General features: G+C 42.7%; 1 protein-coding gene across 1 annotated transcript; it reads right to left on the bottom strand.

The window, feature by feature from the left end:
- Nucleotides 1–3,769: 3,769 nt before the first annotated feature.
- Nucleotides 3,770–16,416, bottom strand: LOC124719856 (ankyrin repeat domain-containing protein 65-like). Its single transcript, XM_047245040.1, has 2 exons — nt 15,604–16,416; nt 3,770–4,256 (listed from the first exon to the last, which is right to left on the bottom strand). Exons 1-2 carry the CDS (start codon nt 16,167–16,169, stop codon nt 3,770–3,772), a joined length of 1,053 nt encoding a protein of 350 aa, XP_047100996.1. The 5' UTR covers nt 16,170–16,416.
- Nucleotides 16,417–17,614: the final 1,198 nt, after the last annotated feature.

The raw sequence follows: 17,614 nt of genomic DNA, 5'->3' as shown, positions 1-17,614 counted from the left end.
GAGAAAACATAAAAACGCAATAAATGAAGCAGGCAGAAAGGAATACAAATGTCTCAAAAATGAAATCGACAGGAAGTGCAAAATGGCTAAGCAGGGATGGCTAGAGGACAAATGTAAGGATGTAGAGGATTATCTCACTAGGGGTAAGATAGATACTGTCTACAGGAACTGGTAGAAGCAGAAGATCAGTTTGGATTCTGTAGAAATATTGGAACACGGGAGGAAGTACTGACTCTACAACTTATCTTAGAGAACCACTTGTATGAATATCAAGAGCTCAGATGGAAACCCAGTTCTAAACAAAGAAGAGAAAGCAGAAAGGTGGAAGGAGTATATAGAGGGTCTAAACAAGGACGAGGTACTTGACAGCAATATTATGGAAATGGAAGAGGATGTAGATGAAGATGAAATGGGGTATATGATATTGCGTGAAGAGTTTGACAGAGCACTGAAAGACCTGAGTCGAAACAAGGCCCCGGGAGTAGACAACATTCCATTAGAACTATTGATGGCCTTGGGAGAGCCAGTCCTGACAAAACTCTACAATCTGGTGAGCAAGATGTATGAGACAGGCGAAATACCCTCAGACTTCAAGAAGAATATAATAATTCCATTCATAAAGAAAGCAGGTGTTGACAGGTGTAAAAATTACCGAACTATCAGTTTAATAAGTCACGGCTGCAAAACACTAACGCGAATTCCTTACAGACAAGTGGAAAAACTGGTAGAAGCAGAAGATCAGTTTGGATTCCGTAGAAATATTGAAACACGTGAGGCAATACGGGCCCTACAACTTATCTTAGAAGCTAGATTAAGAAAAGGCAATCCTATGTTTCTAGCATTTGTAGACTTACAGAAACCTTTTGACAATGTTAACTGGAATACTCTCTTTCAAATTCTGAAGGTGGTAAGGGTAAAACACAGGGAGCGAAAGGTCATTTACAATTTGTACAGAAACCATATGGCAGTTATTAGAGTCGAAGGACATGAAAGGGAAGCAGTGGTTGGGAAGGCAGTGAGACAGGGTTGTAGCCTCTACCCGATGCTATTCAATCTGTATATTAAGCAAGCAATAACGGAAACAAAAGAAAAATTCGGAGTAGGTATTAAAATCCATGGAGAAGAAATAAAAACTTCAAGGTTCACCAATGACATTGTAATTCTGTCAGAGACAACAAAGGACCTGGAAGAGCAGTTGAACGGAATGGACAGTGTCTTGAAAGGAGGATATAAGATGACATCAACAAAAGCAAAGCGAGGATAATGGAACGTAGTCAACTCGGGTGATGCTCAGGGAATTAGATTAGGGAATGAGACACTTAAAGTAGTAACGGAGTTTTGCTATTTGGGGTGCAAAATAACTGATGACGGTCGAAGTAGAGAGGATATAAAACATTGACTGGCATAGGCAAGGAAAGCGTTTCTGAAGAAGAGAAATTTGTTAACATCGAGTATGGATTTAAGTGTCAGGAAGTCGTTTCTGAGACTATTTGTATGGAGTGTAGCCATGTATGGAAGTGAAACATGGGCGATAAATAGTTCGGACAAGAAGAGAATAGCAGCTTTCGATATGTGGTGCTACAGGAGAATGCCGAAGATTAGATGGGTAGATCACATAACTAATGAGGGGGTATTGAATAGAATTGGGGAGAAGAGGAGTTTGTGGCACAACTTGACGAGAAGAAGGGATCGGTTTGTAGGACATGTTCTGAGGCATCAAGGGATCACCAATTCAGTATTGGAGAGCAGGGTGGAGGGTAAAAATCGTAGAGGGAGACCAAGAGATGAATACACTAAACAGATTCAGAAGGATGTAGGCTGCAGTATGCACTGGGAGATGAAGAAGCTTGCACAGGATAGAGTAGCATGGAGAGCTGCATCAAACCAGTCTCAGGACTGAAGACCACAACGACAAGTTACCAAGGAAAAAAAAAAAAGCTAAACTGCAGTTTAGTAAAGTTTCGAATTTAGGCAAACTGCGAGAATCAAAGTTTCTTTAAAAAAGCCATTGACTGATTATTGTTATTATCGTTATCTGGCGTTATCCGAATTAATATAGTTTAAAATAGGAAAATTTGGAGGATGCCCAAAAACATTTAGCAGGGGCCCGGAGAGTCTAGTACCAGCCTTGCCTGTTGATATCTGTATCGATATGGAATAGCTGCTCTTTCATAACAATACAAACGAATTACTCCGACTTCAATTCTATTTAAAGCCAGAGAAAATGTGCGATCAGAAATAAGGGAATTAAGTAACATAATAGTAATTGACATTCATTACACTTATAAACGTGATGTATGGGTCAAAGTAAATATAATTTTATTACCTGTAGTTCCACGACTTGTGTTACCGTCTCAGCTGTGCCATTGTGACTGATGAGTGTCGAGATTCGTGTGTATCGTTGTGAAATTTGTTTTGCTTGCATGTGCTGAAATTTGAGCCTCAGCGTTCTGTATCAAATAGAACTATAATTACTTTGGTTGTTGCAATTCTTTACATCAATTACAGACAACAATACTAGAAGGACAGGATTTCTTTTACATTTTGTATGTGGTATCGTTACTTTACAACTATTTTACTGCGACTGGTGACTGCTTTTCATTAGAATCAAAACGGATATTTTGTGTCTTGATAAACCAAGTGGTCTACGATGAACCATCCATACATATTACAGCTAAGTTCCCCAAGTTTATAGCAGGTTTATATTTAATTGCCGCTATATGAGAGAGTGAGGTACAATGTAGGTGCTGTTTGGTTCTGAGCTGTAATTCAATGTTTAACTATTGGCACTGCTGATACTGTTTTCTAATTTATTTTCGAAAACTGCAAAGTTCTCTCTGTGTGCATAGTTGTTTCACAGAATATTAGTAGCATCATTGGTTTTGGTGCTTTGGTAGTGGAACAGGTGTGACATTCCTGTGCCATTTGCAGTGCTGGTAAGAGCTGTAATTCCGCAGACCGCCACCTGGGGGCAGACGGGGAGCTGCCGGCAGCGGCGTCTGGCTGAGGGTGTAGTGTAGACTGATGGGAGGGGAATGTGAAAGAGAGCGGGGAAGTTTATTGTTTTATCCTGTAATTTGGGAATAAAGGTGCACGTCGTCCGTAGGTTGTGGCGCGTTTTGCAAGAGCAGCGTAACAGCTGTGTGGGAACTGTGAGGTGGGAGGTTGTCCTCCGATCGTGTTTAGTTAAATGTGGACTGACCATATAGTTCCAGATGATAGGAGCATAATATAGTGTGAATATCACTACTAGTATCTCATTGTAATTAGACATGGGGAGTACAGTACTTTACAATGTTTGTTGAATATGCAGAAGTAAATTGAGTGTGATATCAGAAGTGAAAATTCTGGTGATAGAACTCATATAGCAGTGATTTCGATATGTTGCAAATTGCAATAGTCTGATATAGCACCTTGCTGACCACTGTGAAATAGTATTCAGCGATCAGATATTATAGAGTAACAGTGTTTATTCACATTGAACTGTTGACTTTTCCAAAGTTTAGTGTAGATATGCACTCGAGGCATTTTCCTTGAGGGAAAGTTTGCCTGTTGTTACCTGAATTACTTTACTGTTACCTAGTGCTGTGTCAGTTTTTCCACAGAGTTGCTTAGACTATTTGTCTGCAGTATGCTACTCGAGGAGGAGTAAAATTAGTGAGTGACCGTAGGATTGAATTTTTGAATTTTTTATTGAAGAAGAATGCTAATTATTACTGGAGAAGTTGTTTCAGTTCTTTTTTGCAGAGAGTCCGTTTGAGTGGCTGCCTCATGACAGCAACTCCATCAGCCTCCTCTCGTTTTCATCACTGGCGAGGTCCAGTGCTGTCCGACCATCACTAGCTGTGGCCCCCTTGTCAGCTCCCGCCTCGACCAGCACAGCCGCAACTTCTGCGTGGCCATTGGCTGCCGCCCAGTGCAGCGGCGTCCACCCTCTGCCATCCCTGGCGTTGGGATCGGCAGTCGCCCTCAGAAGCAGCCTCGCCACAGCAGTGCCGCCCCACATTGCAGCCACGTGCAGAGGCGTCCTCTGCCACCAGCTGTCTCTGGCGTCCACCCCCACCCCCGCCTCCACCAGCAGCCACGCCACCTCGACGTCTCCCCTGTGTGCTGCACAGTGCAGGGCAGTCCACCCCCACACACCGCCCCTCGCCTCCACGTCGGCCCCCTCGGCGAGCAGCGCCCTCAGCTCCCCCACTGCCCCCTGCTCGGCCACCTGGATCAGCCTGCTGCATCTCTCCTTTGCAGAGAGCCTCCTGCACAGAACACAGAAACTGCCACACTTTGCTACAAACACACACACACACACACACACACACACACACACACAATGAAGAAAACTGCAAAAAAAATGGTTCAAAATGGTTCAAATGGCTCAGAGCACTATGGGACTTAACATCTGTGGTCATCAGTCCCCTAGAACGTAGAACTACTTAAACCTAACTAACCTAACGACATCACACACATCCATGCCCGAGGCAGGATTCGAACCTGCGACCATAGCGGTCACGCAGTTCCAGACTGAAGTGCCTACAACCGCACGGCCACACCGGCCGGCGAGGTAAACCGCCACATGAGGAAATAACTGTTGTGAATGCAAGTCTGTCCTGAAACAAACCTACAGATTTCCCCTCCCACAATACAAAACAGTGTTCAACTCTGCATATATTAAGCTACAGCAGATTTGCTCAATCCCCCTTAAAAAAAATTTTCATTCATTGTCCATTAAAAGTTGAATTATACAACCTATGAATGAATTAAGTTGTCACGTTTTGTCTCACTCATTCCTGGAAGTCAACTGCTTTGATCTCACTACGCTGTAGCTAATGAGTGACTCACCTCAACTGCAAAACAGGCTTGTTACAGGTAATACTACTACTCTGTCTGCAGCTTAACTACCACATATCACACTCCATCTCAAGATTTTCAACGAGGCACTTCCGTCATACAAAGCCAAAAAAATTCAATCCAATTATCGGTCCATTTCTTGACACAGGCTCAGAGATACTGAAAGTTTCTGACACACAGACCCACCGAATGGTTTAACACATCTCAGATATAAATAGCACCAAACTGGCAACTCTACACCCATAAAAATATGTGTGTGTGTGTGTGTGTGTGTGTGTGTGTGTGTGTGTGTGTGTGTGTGTGTGGCTGTGTCTGTGTGAGAGAGAGAGAGAGAGAGATTTTGTGCGCCTGATAGCATACGCAAACGTATTTAACATGTACTATCACGCACAAAACTACCTGAATCATCAGAATTTTGTTTTACCTGATTTGTATGCAATCCACATAATACACGTCCTCTGCTCTCTTTTCAGTAAAGTCGTTTCACTATACAAAATAGTTACTCCAAGGGACCACAAGAGACAACTGCTCTGTGTGACTACCAGTTTAGATGCAAATTAGTACTACGATAATGCAAATATCAGAAAACATGGTATTAGAGATTACACAGCCATTACGATTGTACACGCGAATTCATTACATAACCAACGTTTCAAAAAGCAACTTTCACCTTAAAATTGTAGAACAAAAATTTTGTTTCTGAATTACACTCTCGGAATACAATCCAGCAGCTATTACTCCTGTTAACAGTAACATGAAATATGATAAATATGGTTTCAGTCACAAGTGAGGAAGACTGCCCATGTGTAAACTTGAAATGACATGACAAAGTTTTCTGTTGACCGGAGATTCCAACCCCCGACTTAATCTGACACTTAAGTAAGCTCAATCAAACATTAGAAATCGTCACTTTTAACCAGTAGCGCGATGATAAACTGAAATGACGAGATGAAAATGTTTTACCTTACTAGGGTTCGAACCCTGCACCCCACAACGTTCACTTCTAGTCAAGTGTAGACGTCACATATCGGTTTACTTACATAGCAGCGAAATGTGCATATGACGAAACTATCTGTGCTGACTATGAATCTAACATTGCACACATCGTTGTTGGCTACATACAAAGAGACGTTGATTATCGAATTCCTTTTAACCGGGAGCTCCTACCTGAAACACATGATATGACGAAAAGTTCCATGTTTGACTTGCGAGTCGAAACCAGTACCCATAATTATTGTTGACAAAGTCCGGAGAATTGTTAAAAACCATAGTAATTTGTCTTTTGTGAAGGCCTTGAGGACTTTGCAGTCATGCAGAAACAATGAAAGGGCGGAAATGTATCATCTCAAAGGGATCAAACGTGACGAAAAGGGAGATTTGAGTGCAGCACCAATATTTTCCACATCTCAAGCTCAAATGCAATAAGAGTCAAGTACCGTGACATTGCACGTCGATTGGCTCATTGATTAAAGAAAAGAAAATATCGTTTAAGAAATGCACTTGGTGACAGAGTTTCGACCTGGCATGACTTTCGCCTCTGTACTGACTCTCCTCCAGGTTACCAGAGGTGGGAGAGATGCTGCTTCTGCTTGTTGAAAATGATTGCCTGGTGTCAGAAACGAACCCAGATGTTGAGCCTAGGTAGCTCGAATCATTTCAGCTTCTTTGACTGATACCTTCATGGAAGTGATGGGATTCAAAGCCACTACGTGCATACTAGAAACTGGCCGCCTTAACAACTTTTTTCAATTTTATTTTTAACCACTACAGCATCCTGTTCTCTACACGATATCTTCCATTACAAAGCTTTACTTTTTTATTTTTTTAGGGTGTCAGTGCTAGGAAGGTGGCGACAAAGAGGGCAGGGGCCAAGAATCCACAGACTTGTCTGCCGTGCCGCCCTTATACTTGTCTCAGCTGTCCGCTCTCTCTGTGATGTACCGACTTTCTTTTTCCGAGAGTCACTGGTCAGCACCAGGCAGGCGGGGCCAAGGAGGCCAGCAGTTGAGGACTCCGAGGCCTGCCCACGATGCATCCCCCGTCCCTGTCACCGAGGCGATCCAATATTTTCGTGGATGATTTTTAATTTTTTTTTAATTTTTAGTACTTCATCCAGAAGACCATGTCTGCAAAGAAACTATCTCAGCTGTGAGCGACGACTTGGAAGTTACGTGTTCACGGTTGTTTGTTTTCGATTTATTTCGCAGTATCTTGTAAGTCGCCCAGTGCGTCATTTCCTGAGGTATGTTTGCCAAGTTGGTCTTCTGTTATCTTCCACTCGCTGGAAGCTCCATGCTGCGATTTCTGAATGTAATGCATAATAGTAGAAATCAGGACAGTCCCTTCTTCTGGTTAAAACAAGTTTTGGCGTACAGAATTAGGTAAATAACATTTATTAAAATGTACGAAATCTTCTCTCTTGAGGACAAAATTGTCCTATGAGATTCCTTCAACATAAAATAAGGTACTCCTGAGCTATGTATTTTAGAGTAGATTTCTGTTTCCTTAAACATAAATAAAAAAAATACCGTTTAAGAAAAAAAGAGCTTTAGGACGATTCGTTATGTTGTTCTTGTATTTACGTCTTTTCCTATTCACTTTGCAGACTGTTTCACGTAACTATATTAACTAAAAAGAATTGCGAAGTTTCTCTTGTAGTTTTTCGCCTCAGCGAAGCACACGCGGGGGGGGCGCGCCACCCCGTGGTCGGCGCCACGTCCGCTTGCGCCCGGCGTGCGTGCGGCGCCTCACCCAACGTCTGCTCGATTTGTTTCCCTCTGTTACCAGGTAACACGTTGTTCGTCCTTGTGGCCAGTTTACACCATTTCTTCATTGTAGATGGACATGGCACGTCTATATGATTCAAAAAATTGGCAGGCGTGGTATTGGGGGTAGTGTTCGTGTTATCGTGGCCAACATTTGTCTGATAACTCACTGGATATCCTTCACCTGAGTGCACACAAACCTGTGTTCTTCGATGTCTATCAGGTCGCAATTCTCACGTGTTGGCGAATCACCCAGATGGATTGCCTGAAGTTTCGCTTTGGTTACTACTTTCCTGTTTACTGCCTGTTATGTTCCAGCCTGGTGGTAACATTACGTTTCCTGGCGACTGGGGAATGATTTAAGTGTCTGGCTTTTAGTCACATAATAGCACAGACCACCATTTTATACGTTGTTGTGGGTGTATGCATTGCAGTTTGCAGCACTTTGAAGGATTAACTATTTCTCGCATAATTTCTAGTTCAGATACGAGCATATCTTGCTAGTGGTGAAATAAACCGACATTGTGCTTCTATATGTGGCTAGAAAACAGCGTGATATGTGCTGAGTTCGGAACGCAGCAGGCGAATACTTTGTTGTAAAATCGTTTAAGTTTCATCATCCCTCTACTGGTGAAAAATTTCGATACATCAAATTTTATTTTGCTTCATTCACAATCTCTGCCCAAAACAAAACTTTATGCCCCATCATATCAAGTTTTAATGCTGTTACATGTGGTTAAAATGATAGTTAAGATCTCTCGTGCTTTGTTAGCCGAGACAGTAGTGAGTGGATTGGAGTCCTGGCTCCCAGTCCAATACAAAACCATGTAGTCTGAAGTTGAATTTTGACTTTGGAAATGTCATTTATTTTAATGGATTTGAGCTTACAAGCACTGACGACTGTCACCTCTGGTAACAGATTTTCTGATATTTACGTTATTGTGGAATTGGTTTTCATATGGACTATAACAACCGTAAAGGGCTGTTTTCTCTAGTGGTCTGTTGTAGTAATAATATTGTGTAGTGAAACGACTGTATCAGAAAGAGAGCAGACAAACTGCAAGACCGTTAGGTTATGTGGCTGCATAGAAACCAGGTGGAACACAGTTCAGGTCATTTGGCTTCTTCTGAGCATGATAACACATGCATATAAATTGGACAGGTACGACACTCATCTGGTTGTGAAAAAAATTTTAATCTTATTAATGTGATACTTCGATCATCAGACAGCATTCACAGCGTGTTTTAAAACCTGGCCTTTGAAAGGTACAGATAACGAAATGGTTGACAGTGTGTTTCAAAGGAGGGGAAATTCAGTACAGCAGGCAGTGCAGCAAGGTGGAACTAGTGACTTGACAACAGAAAGAGGCTGTGGCAGTGCAACAGTTACTCGTCATGAAAGTATTACAACATAAATCTAAATAATATGGTTGACAGAAATTTAAGTATTTTTCGAACGAGGGTCCTCCCTTTGTAGGCACACATGAAACCATGAGGCAGTTAAAGTAAGCTGTGTCATAGCCCAGCCACGGAAAAACAAACACTGATGGACTGATGTGTGTCTGTGTGTGTGTGTGTGTGTGTGTGTGTGTGTGTGTGTAGAGGGGAGGGTTTATGAGCAATGTTTGTGATTGATGATGTAAGTTGTGCTGTGAACTTGCTACTGAAATAAAATTAAGTTTGTCCTCCACATACAGTAGATATGAATGGTAAATTCTATGAGAACTGATGTCTAGAAGGCCTGGCATGGATACAAGGGGAGGAGAATGAACATGGGATCATGAGACATCCTCCATGAAAAATAGGAAAGCACTGTATCACTTCACTGTATGAAGTAAAAAATAATTCTGCTTGCATGCCGTTGTATCCATCTTATTTTAATTATTATTAAAATTCTAAGAATTTTAGTGTGAAACTAAGTATAATTTTTGAGGGGGAGGGGGAGTGAAATCAGTGAAAGACCGCAGCAGCTCCAGAACCAAACATTGTATATGTGTCTGCAACTGACACCCATTAGTGTGGGAAGTATGCGGCAGTGGATTGGGTTAAGATCACTAATTACAGCATGGATCTAATACACATCAACAAGAGAACTTGTAAAATATACACAAATAGTTCTACTGGTGTAACTGAACTTTGGTAATGTAGACGTATAGTTTTTTTCAGTAACTTTAAAATTTTACCATGAGTGAAAGGTCTGTCGTAGGTTTGTGAGTAGTTGATTACGGTGTGGGATTTGTTCAATGTATTTTCATTGGGGGGAATGCAGTGGGGAAGCCAGTGGTCATTTTAGGGTGATTTTCTCCTGGGAATGTAGAATCTGTAGTAGAAACAAGTTAATAGAGGAGCAGGACCGTAAGATCTGTGCCCTTCAGGTCCAGTTACAATGCGCAAAGGAGGAACTAGATAGGTTGAGGAGGGTGAAGGGTGGTGGGGAATGGGAACTGGTAGTTGGCAAGAAGGTAGCTAGGAAGAGGAGGTATTCAGACAGTTTCACTTTGCATACATGCAATAGATACAACCAACTGTCAGAGTTGAGTGGAGAGGAGAGGAGCCTCGTGTAGCCGTAGATGTAGGTAACTTGCAGCAGTCCTCAGCAATTAGGAGGCCTAGGTTAGTTGCAAAGTCTAGCAGAAAGAAGGTTCTGCTGCTAGGTAATTCCCACGGTAAAGGTGTAGGCCAGCAGTTGCAGGAAGTGTTGGAGAGTGAGTACCAGGTCACCAGCATTGTGAAGCCTAGTGCAGTAGTGCAGGGTTGGCTCAGGTGACTGAAAGCATAGGGGAGTTATGTAAGAATTTTACGAAAGAGGATCAGGTAGTGATAGTGGGTGGAGCAGGGAACAGTCTCGATAGGGACGGGGAATATGATGTCAGTGGTGACTTGGTTAAGACAGCTACTCAATCTGGTGGCACTAATGTGCATTTCGTGCAACTGTTTCAGCGTCATGCTCGGCCTCACCATAATGCAGCTGTTAGGTGCGTTAATGTGGGGCTGGGGAGGTCACTGATGGTGGAGGGCATGGATCACATCTCAGTGGTGCCAGTTGGGTCTATCAGTAGATGGGATTTCACTAGGCATGGCCTGCACCTCAACAGGTATGGGAAGGGGAGGCTGGCTAAGCTTATAGGTGACAGTGTAGTGGGTGGTGGTGGTGGTTGTGGTATCACTCATGGAAAAATTCCTGTAGTAGTTGGTGTTAGAGCTGCACCTTTTTTAGACTGAAGTCAGCTGATAGGTATACCTGCTTAAAGGAAGTGCCTGTAACTAAGGGCTCACCTCCAGAGGATTTAATGTTTCCAAGTAGAGAAGGAATTAGCATATTTCATCAAAATATAAGAGGTATTAGAGATAAAGTTTGTGAACTGCTAATAGATGTTAACTCTGTAATTATTGGTATATCAGAGCACCACTTAAATAATTTGATAATTCAGAGGCTTCCTTTACCAGTCTACAGATTAGCTGGCTGTTTCTCAAGGAGTTCCTTGCGGGGTGGAGGAGTGGCTCTGTACGTAAAAAACAGTATTTCTTTTGAGTCCATAGACGTATCACGAGACTGCACTGGACAGATATTTGAAAGTTGTGCAGCATTAGTTGAATTTAGTGAAACTAAACTTCTAATTGCTGTTGTTTATAGGTCCCCTAACTCCAACTTCAAAGCATTTTTGCTTAAGCTAGAGAGGGTTTTTGATTCACTTTGTCGGAAGTACCAGAAAGTAGTTAAATGTTGTGACTTCAGTATTAATTTTGTACATGATTGTGCAAAAAAAAAGGATGTTGGTAGATCTCCTAAATTCATATGATCTGATGCAGACTGTGTTTTTTCCAACTAGGGTGCAGGGGAACAGTAGCACAGTCATAGACAATGTTTTTATTCATTCTTCATTACTAGGTGAGCATTCTTTTAGTAAAAGGGTGAATGGCCTTTCAGACTGTGGTGTCACCGCCACACTTGCTAGGTGGTAGCCTTTAAATCGGCCATGGTCCGTTAGTATACGTCGGACACGCGTGTCGCCACTATCAGTGATTGCAGACAGAGCGCCGCCATACGGCAGGTCTAGAGAAACTTCCTAGCACTCGCCCCAGTTGTACAACCGACTTTGCTAGCGATGGTTCACTGACAAAATACGCTCTCATTTGCCGAGGCGACAGTTTAGCATAGCCTTCAGCTACGTCATTTGCTACGACCTAGCAAGGCGCCATTATCAGTTACTATTGATATTGAATCATGTACTGTCAAGACCGACGTTCACCATTAACGGATTAAATTAAGTATTCCACCAGCTACATCCTTTTTTCTAAATTGTAATTTCCTTGTCCTGTTCCAGACCTCACGCCAGCCTGCGTGAGCTAAAACGCATGCCTTTCGGCCTCCTTCTAGTAACACGGTGTTGGCTCTCCTGCCAACCGAAAACACAGACCATGATGCACAAATTTTAACACTAAAAGGTTTTCGTACTCAAACCAATGTCGTATTTAACTACAAACTACGTAGGAAAGTTAATCCAACAGCAGTAGAGAGTTTTGCAAAACTTGTCAAGGAACAAGAGTGGTAAGATGTTTATAGTGCCGATAATATAGATGATAAATAGAATGCTTCCCATAACACATTTCTCATGCTCTTTGAGAGTTGCTTTCCATTACAACATTCTAAACGGGGTACTAGCAGTAATGGACAGTCCGGTTGGCTGACTAGTGGGATAAGGATATCATGTAGAACAAAGCGGGAATTATATCAAAATGTTAGAAGTAGTCGCAATCAAGCTACAGTAACCCGCCTCAAACAGTATTGTAAGGTGCTTAAAAATGTTATTAGCAAGGCAAAAAGTATGTGGTATGCAAATAGAATATCTAATTCACAGGATAAAATTAAAGACATATGGTCAGTTGTGAAGGAAGTGTCTGGTCAGCAGCACAAGGTTGATGATATAAAGTCAGTTCGCAGTAATAATATTTCTGTTACTGGTAAATCAGATATATGTACAGTATTTAACAATCATTTTCGGAGCATTGGTGGTGAATTAAATAAAAATTTAGTTTGTACAGGAAATCATATAAATTTCTTAGCAAATGCCTTTCCGAGATTGACGTCTGAAATACTCCTCTGTGATACAGACAAGAGGCAGATTGAGTCAATAATTAAATCACTGAAGACTAAGGACTCTCATGGTTATGATGGAGTGTCTAGCAGACTATTAAAGTACTGTGCTGCACATGTTAGCCCTCCATTTAGCCATATTTGTAAGTTTTCCTTTAGGAATGGTTAGTTTCCTGAGTGATTAAAGTACTCAGTAATAAAGCCGCTTTATAAAATGGGAGAAAGGGATAATGTAGATAATTTTAGACCTATTTCTATGCCATCAGTGTTTGCAAAAGTTATTGAAAAGGCTGTGTATGTAAGGTTAATTGATCATTTTATATCACACGATTTGCTATTAAATGTACAGTGGAAAGCCCACGTTCAGGATCTCGTTCAAAGACTTAATACTGCTATTTTCACTCTTCGAACGGTATCGAAAGTGAGTGATACTTCGACACGTAAATTAGTCTACTTTGCTTATTTTCATTCACTTATGTTGTATGGTATTATGTTTTGGGGTACCTCTTCCCATTCTAGAAGGATATTTTTGGCTCAGAAATGGACGGTTTGGGCAATATGTGGTGTGATTTCACGAACCTGTTGTCGACCTTTGTTCACGAGTCTGGGTATTTTGACACTGGCCTCTCAATATGTATATATCTTATTGTCGTTTCTTGTTACCAATATTAGTTTATTTCCAACAATAAGCAGCTTTCACTCGGTTGATACTCGGCAGAAATCAAACCTCCATTTGGATCGGACTTCCTTAACTCTTGTGCAAAAAGGTGTGCAGTATACTGCTGCATCCATTTTCAATAAGCTGCCACTCGAATTCAAAAATCTTAACAGTAATCCACGCGCTTTCAAATATAAACTGAAGAGTTTCCTCATGGGTCACTCCTATTCTGTCGCGGAGTTCCTTGAAAAATTGTGATTCTCATTATATTGCTGATAGCGTTTGCTTAAACTTATGGACTGATTTTCTTTCAGGTTCATGAACATTTATTTTTATCGATTATTACTTTTATGTTGTATGTTCATGTACTGACACGTTCCATGACCTTAGAGATTTGCTCCTCAATTTGGTCTATGGAACTTGACATGTAAATAAATAAATAAATAAAAATTACTGTTAGTAAAAATATTACCGTTAATAAAAACTTTCTCAAACTTAACAGCCTGTGTCATTTCCCACAGGGTGCAGAACGAGTTTGGAGTGATGTTTTAAGTTTTTTCAAGAACATAAATAACAATTCTAATATGTTCATTGTTTCAAACATGAATTTTCATGTTAGTCTTTATTGAATAAAAGAAACACACTGAATGATTTACAATACTGGCTACAAGTTCATTAAAACTGGTTCACGGAATGCACGTAGTGTCATGTCAAACACAAGATTTCCAATATGCAAATTGCACATAAAATACTACATAAGTATTAAAATCTAGCTGAAAAATAAATGATAATTTATCAGTGTTAATAGCTATTAGACTTGTATGGACATATGTTATTGTAAGATAGTGCAAAAAGAAAGGAAACTCTGGTTGCAGAGCCTCATTAACGCTCACCAACTATCAGAGGTGGAAAGCAACAACAATAGATGGAATATATATATATATATATATATATATATATATATATATATATATAATGTCATAGTGAGTGTCACAGCAGAATGAAAGTCTGTAGTGTTCACTGGGTGGCTATAGTAAAGCCATAGAGCAATCGACAGGCAGACAGGGGAGGGATACTTGTTCATGGAAGACACAGTAAAACATGGTATTCTGTGTGTCACAGAAGGGAATGTATCCTAGTACCACGTGAACTTTATGTAAGGGCTGAATAGAGAGGAGAACAAAATGAGATGGGAAGACTCAATTTTATGAGACCAGCCAGAACCGCTATGAGGATTGGCTCTAGTCTCATGAGGTGGCCTCACGCTGCAAGAGGTGTGAGCAGCCATACACTGGAGCACCGATGCTTACTTCACCTGGTCTTCTGAACATCTTCCATACAAGCTCTGACAGCAGACCATTATTATTTTTATGTAACGTGCCTTTAGATCAATTAGAATCTTCCATGCAGAGTTTGGATTAGGAGAGAACGAAGAATTATGTTGGGTTGGTTACTGATATATGGCTTGAACGTAGAAAAAAGTGACAGACAACTATGCAACAGACAAAGCTGTAGTACTGAGGTGTGAATAGTGATTACTCTGATAGTCTGCTTTATTCCATGAAGAAAATTCCACAGGTCAACACCAGCAATCCAAAATTATAAATATGTTGCCGCCCTCCTATAATCATTCTGCAGTACACTACCTTGCTCTAGGTGTTGGTTGTAAGTGACTTACTCGGTCTCATCTTTATGCAGCGTGGCACTATTCAAATGTGTCTCATTGTCATCTGCCACAGAGGCACTGAAGATGTTTAAACGCTACTTTATGTGAACAGGCTTACAGCAACCTGTACAGGCTGCCGGCTGCAAACTGCACACATCACAGTGTCTGAGCCCTTGCTGGGCAATACAGCTTTGTGCCCACAGCAGAATGGGCCATGCTCTATTCGCACAGTGAGTGTACCATTTCTACTGACAGTTGATGCCAAAACCTAAACAAGCCCTTTTTGTATACATGTAGTTTAACAGAATAATATCTACAAACTGGCTCTTTGAAGATTTTTGTTTGCTAACATTCCTGGTAATGAACTGGGTTCAGTTTAGGGATTCACTGACTCTGATACAGAAGGGCAGTGATAGCATTGTGAGCTATCATGAAACGACTGTCTACGATGGCGTATTTTATGGCATAGACACATCTAAAGAAACTCAGTGGCAAAAATTATAGAGTTGGAAATACGTACACACACATCCAGAACTGAGAGACACAAGTGAGTGGGCTGTCTCACACTAACCTGATTTTTGGTGGTGGATCGTACAGCAGCGGGCTCACTTCGATCAAGTCTTGCGGCTGCTTCCACATGGCATCCGCCCACCCCTGAGTGGCCATCACCTCACGGGTTCGTGTCTTCATAAATTCGATGGCGGCCCGCCTGAGGTCGCTGCAGGAGTGGCGGACTGCGAGGGCGGCTGCAGCCGCCGCGGTCTCCACAGTCAATTGAGCGGCCACCTGCCGCTCACACTCCGCCTTCAGCCCCGACACGCCGTACTTGTCCGCTGCGGCCAGCAGATGGGTGGCCATCGCGGGCAGCTGGGGGGCCCGCAGGGTGTACAGGTAGGAGACCAGCTGCCTCAGCACGGGGCCCCCCACGTCGGCGATGCTCACCACGCCAGTGCTCGCCTCGAGGGTGTCGTGGGCGAACATGGCGGCGAACACGGGGCTCCTGTCCACCAGGACGGCCCTGTGCGCCACCAGCCGCGTCTCGCCTGCCACGAGCGTCACCATGGCGTCGTCCCCGGCGTCTAGGAGGGCACCCAGGTCCACGGCCACCGTCTCCGTGACGTCCTTATCTGCTTCCATTGCTGACGATTCTGAAACACGACATCATCGAGCAGCCCTTTCAGCTTACAGGTGACTGTCGATACTTCTACCGGAAACAGACACACCTGTCTCCAGCGACACTTTCTGTCAGACTGATGCCATTGGTGAATAATTGCAATTCTTTAATAATACCGTTTTCAAGAGTTTTTTTCAGCTCATTTTATTAGGAGAACAAGCTCCATAAGCGGCAGGGGAGCGCCACTCGCGGGCGCGGACCGAGAAGGGAACACCAGGAGGCCACCACCGCAGTTCGAGGCGGCCAGAGCGGGCGCGGACGGAATAGGGAACGTCCAGAGTGGCAGGGGAGCGCCACTCACGGGCGCGGACCGAGAAGGCAACACCAGGAGGCCACGACCGCAGTTGGAGGCGGCCGGAGTGGGCGCGGACGGAATAGGGAACACCTAGAGCGGCAAGATAGCGCGACTCGCGGGCGCGGACCGACTAGGTTCAAAATGGTTCAAATGGCTCTGAGCACTATGGGACTCAACTGCTGAGGTCATTAGTCCCCTAGAACTTAGAACTAGTTAAACCTAACTAACCTAAGGACATCACAAACATCCATGCCCGAGGCAGGATTCGAACCTGCGACCGTAGCGGTCTTGCGGTTCCAGACTGCAGCGCCTTTAACCGCACGGCCACTTCGGCCGGCGACCGACTAGGGAACGGCAAACAGAATACCAGGCACCGGGCAGACATAAATGTGCGACCCGGTCCAGCAAGCAGCCAATCTCAGGGAACACCTGATGAATACGTCAAGTGATGACGTCGAAATATCGCGTTTGCAAGACGCTGATATCCGGCAGAAAACCCGATTTCCACGAGATCTCATATAGATCATTGTCATACTGACAAACGCCATACGAACTAGCGTGACAAATTTTTAAGACACTGTGAATGCAGACGACGGGAAATTTTCTATTGTAACACCCCACCCGTTGCTGGCAGGACTTTGCATGTGTGTTCGACCCTGACAAACAACTTACAGAGAAATTGGGCGTGGAACTGTACGCAAAAATGGATAACGCTAGATTTTAATGTGGCCCTGTCACCCCTAATTAATCTGCGGTGGTAGTATTGGCGACAAATCACACCTATTTTTACTTCCAAATATGAATGATCACGGACACTTAGGGTGTTCAATGACACCAGACACATACACAAAAATAAAATAAAGCGAAAGAGTGAATTCAGGATCAACTACTGAAAGTAAAGGCTCTACTGAATCACAATAATTTTATTCTAACCTTCAGATCAATGCTGAATAAAACACAAAGAACAATTTACAAATTACCCTCCTAACTAGCATTGGCAGTGAACTGTGTTAATTGGTCGAAATGCGATCTCTCATAACTTGGCTCACCGACTGACATCGACACAAAACGCAAAATACGAAGAACCTCTACACCCCAAAGTATCGTGAAGCC

The sequence above is a fragment of the Schistocerca piceifrons genome, chromosome 11 (genome assembly GCF_021461385.2).
Source record: "Schistocerca piceifrons isolate TAMUIC-IGC-003096 chromosome 11, iqSchPice1.1, whole genome shotgun sequence".
Taxonomy (NCBI): domain Eukaryota; kingdom Metazoa; phylum Arthropoda; class Insecta; order Orthoptera; family Acrididae; genus Schistocerca; species Schistocerca piceifrons.
The sequence above is the reverse complement of the archived record's forward strand: the minus strand, read 5'-3'. Positions and strand labels throughout refer to the sequence as shown.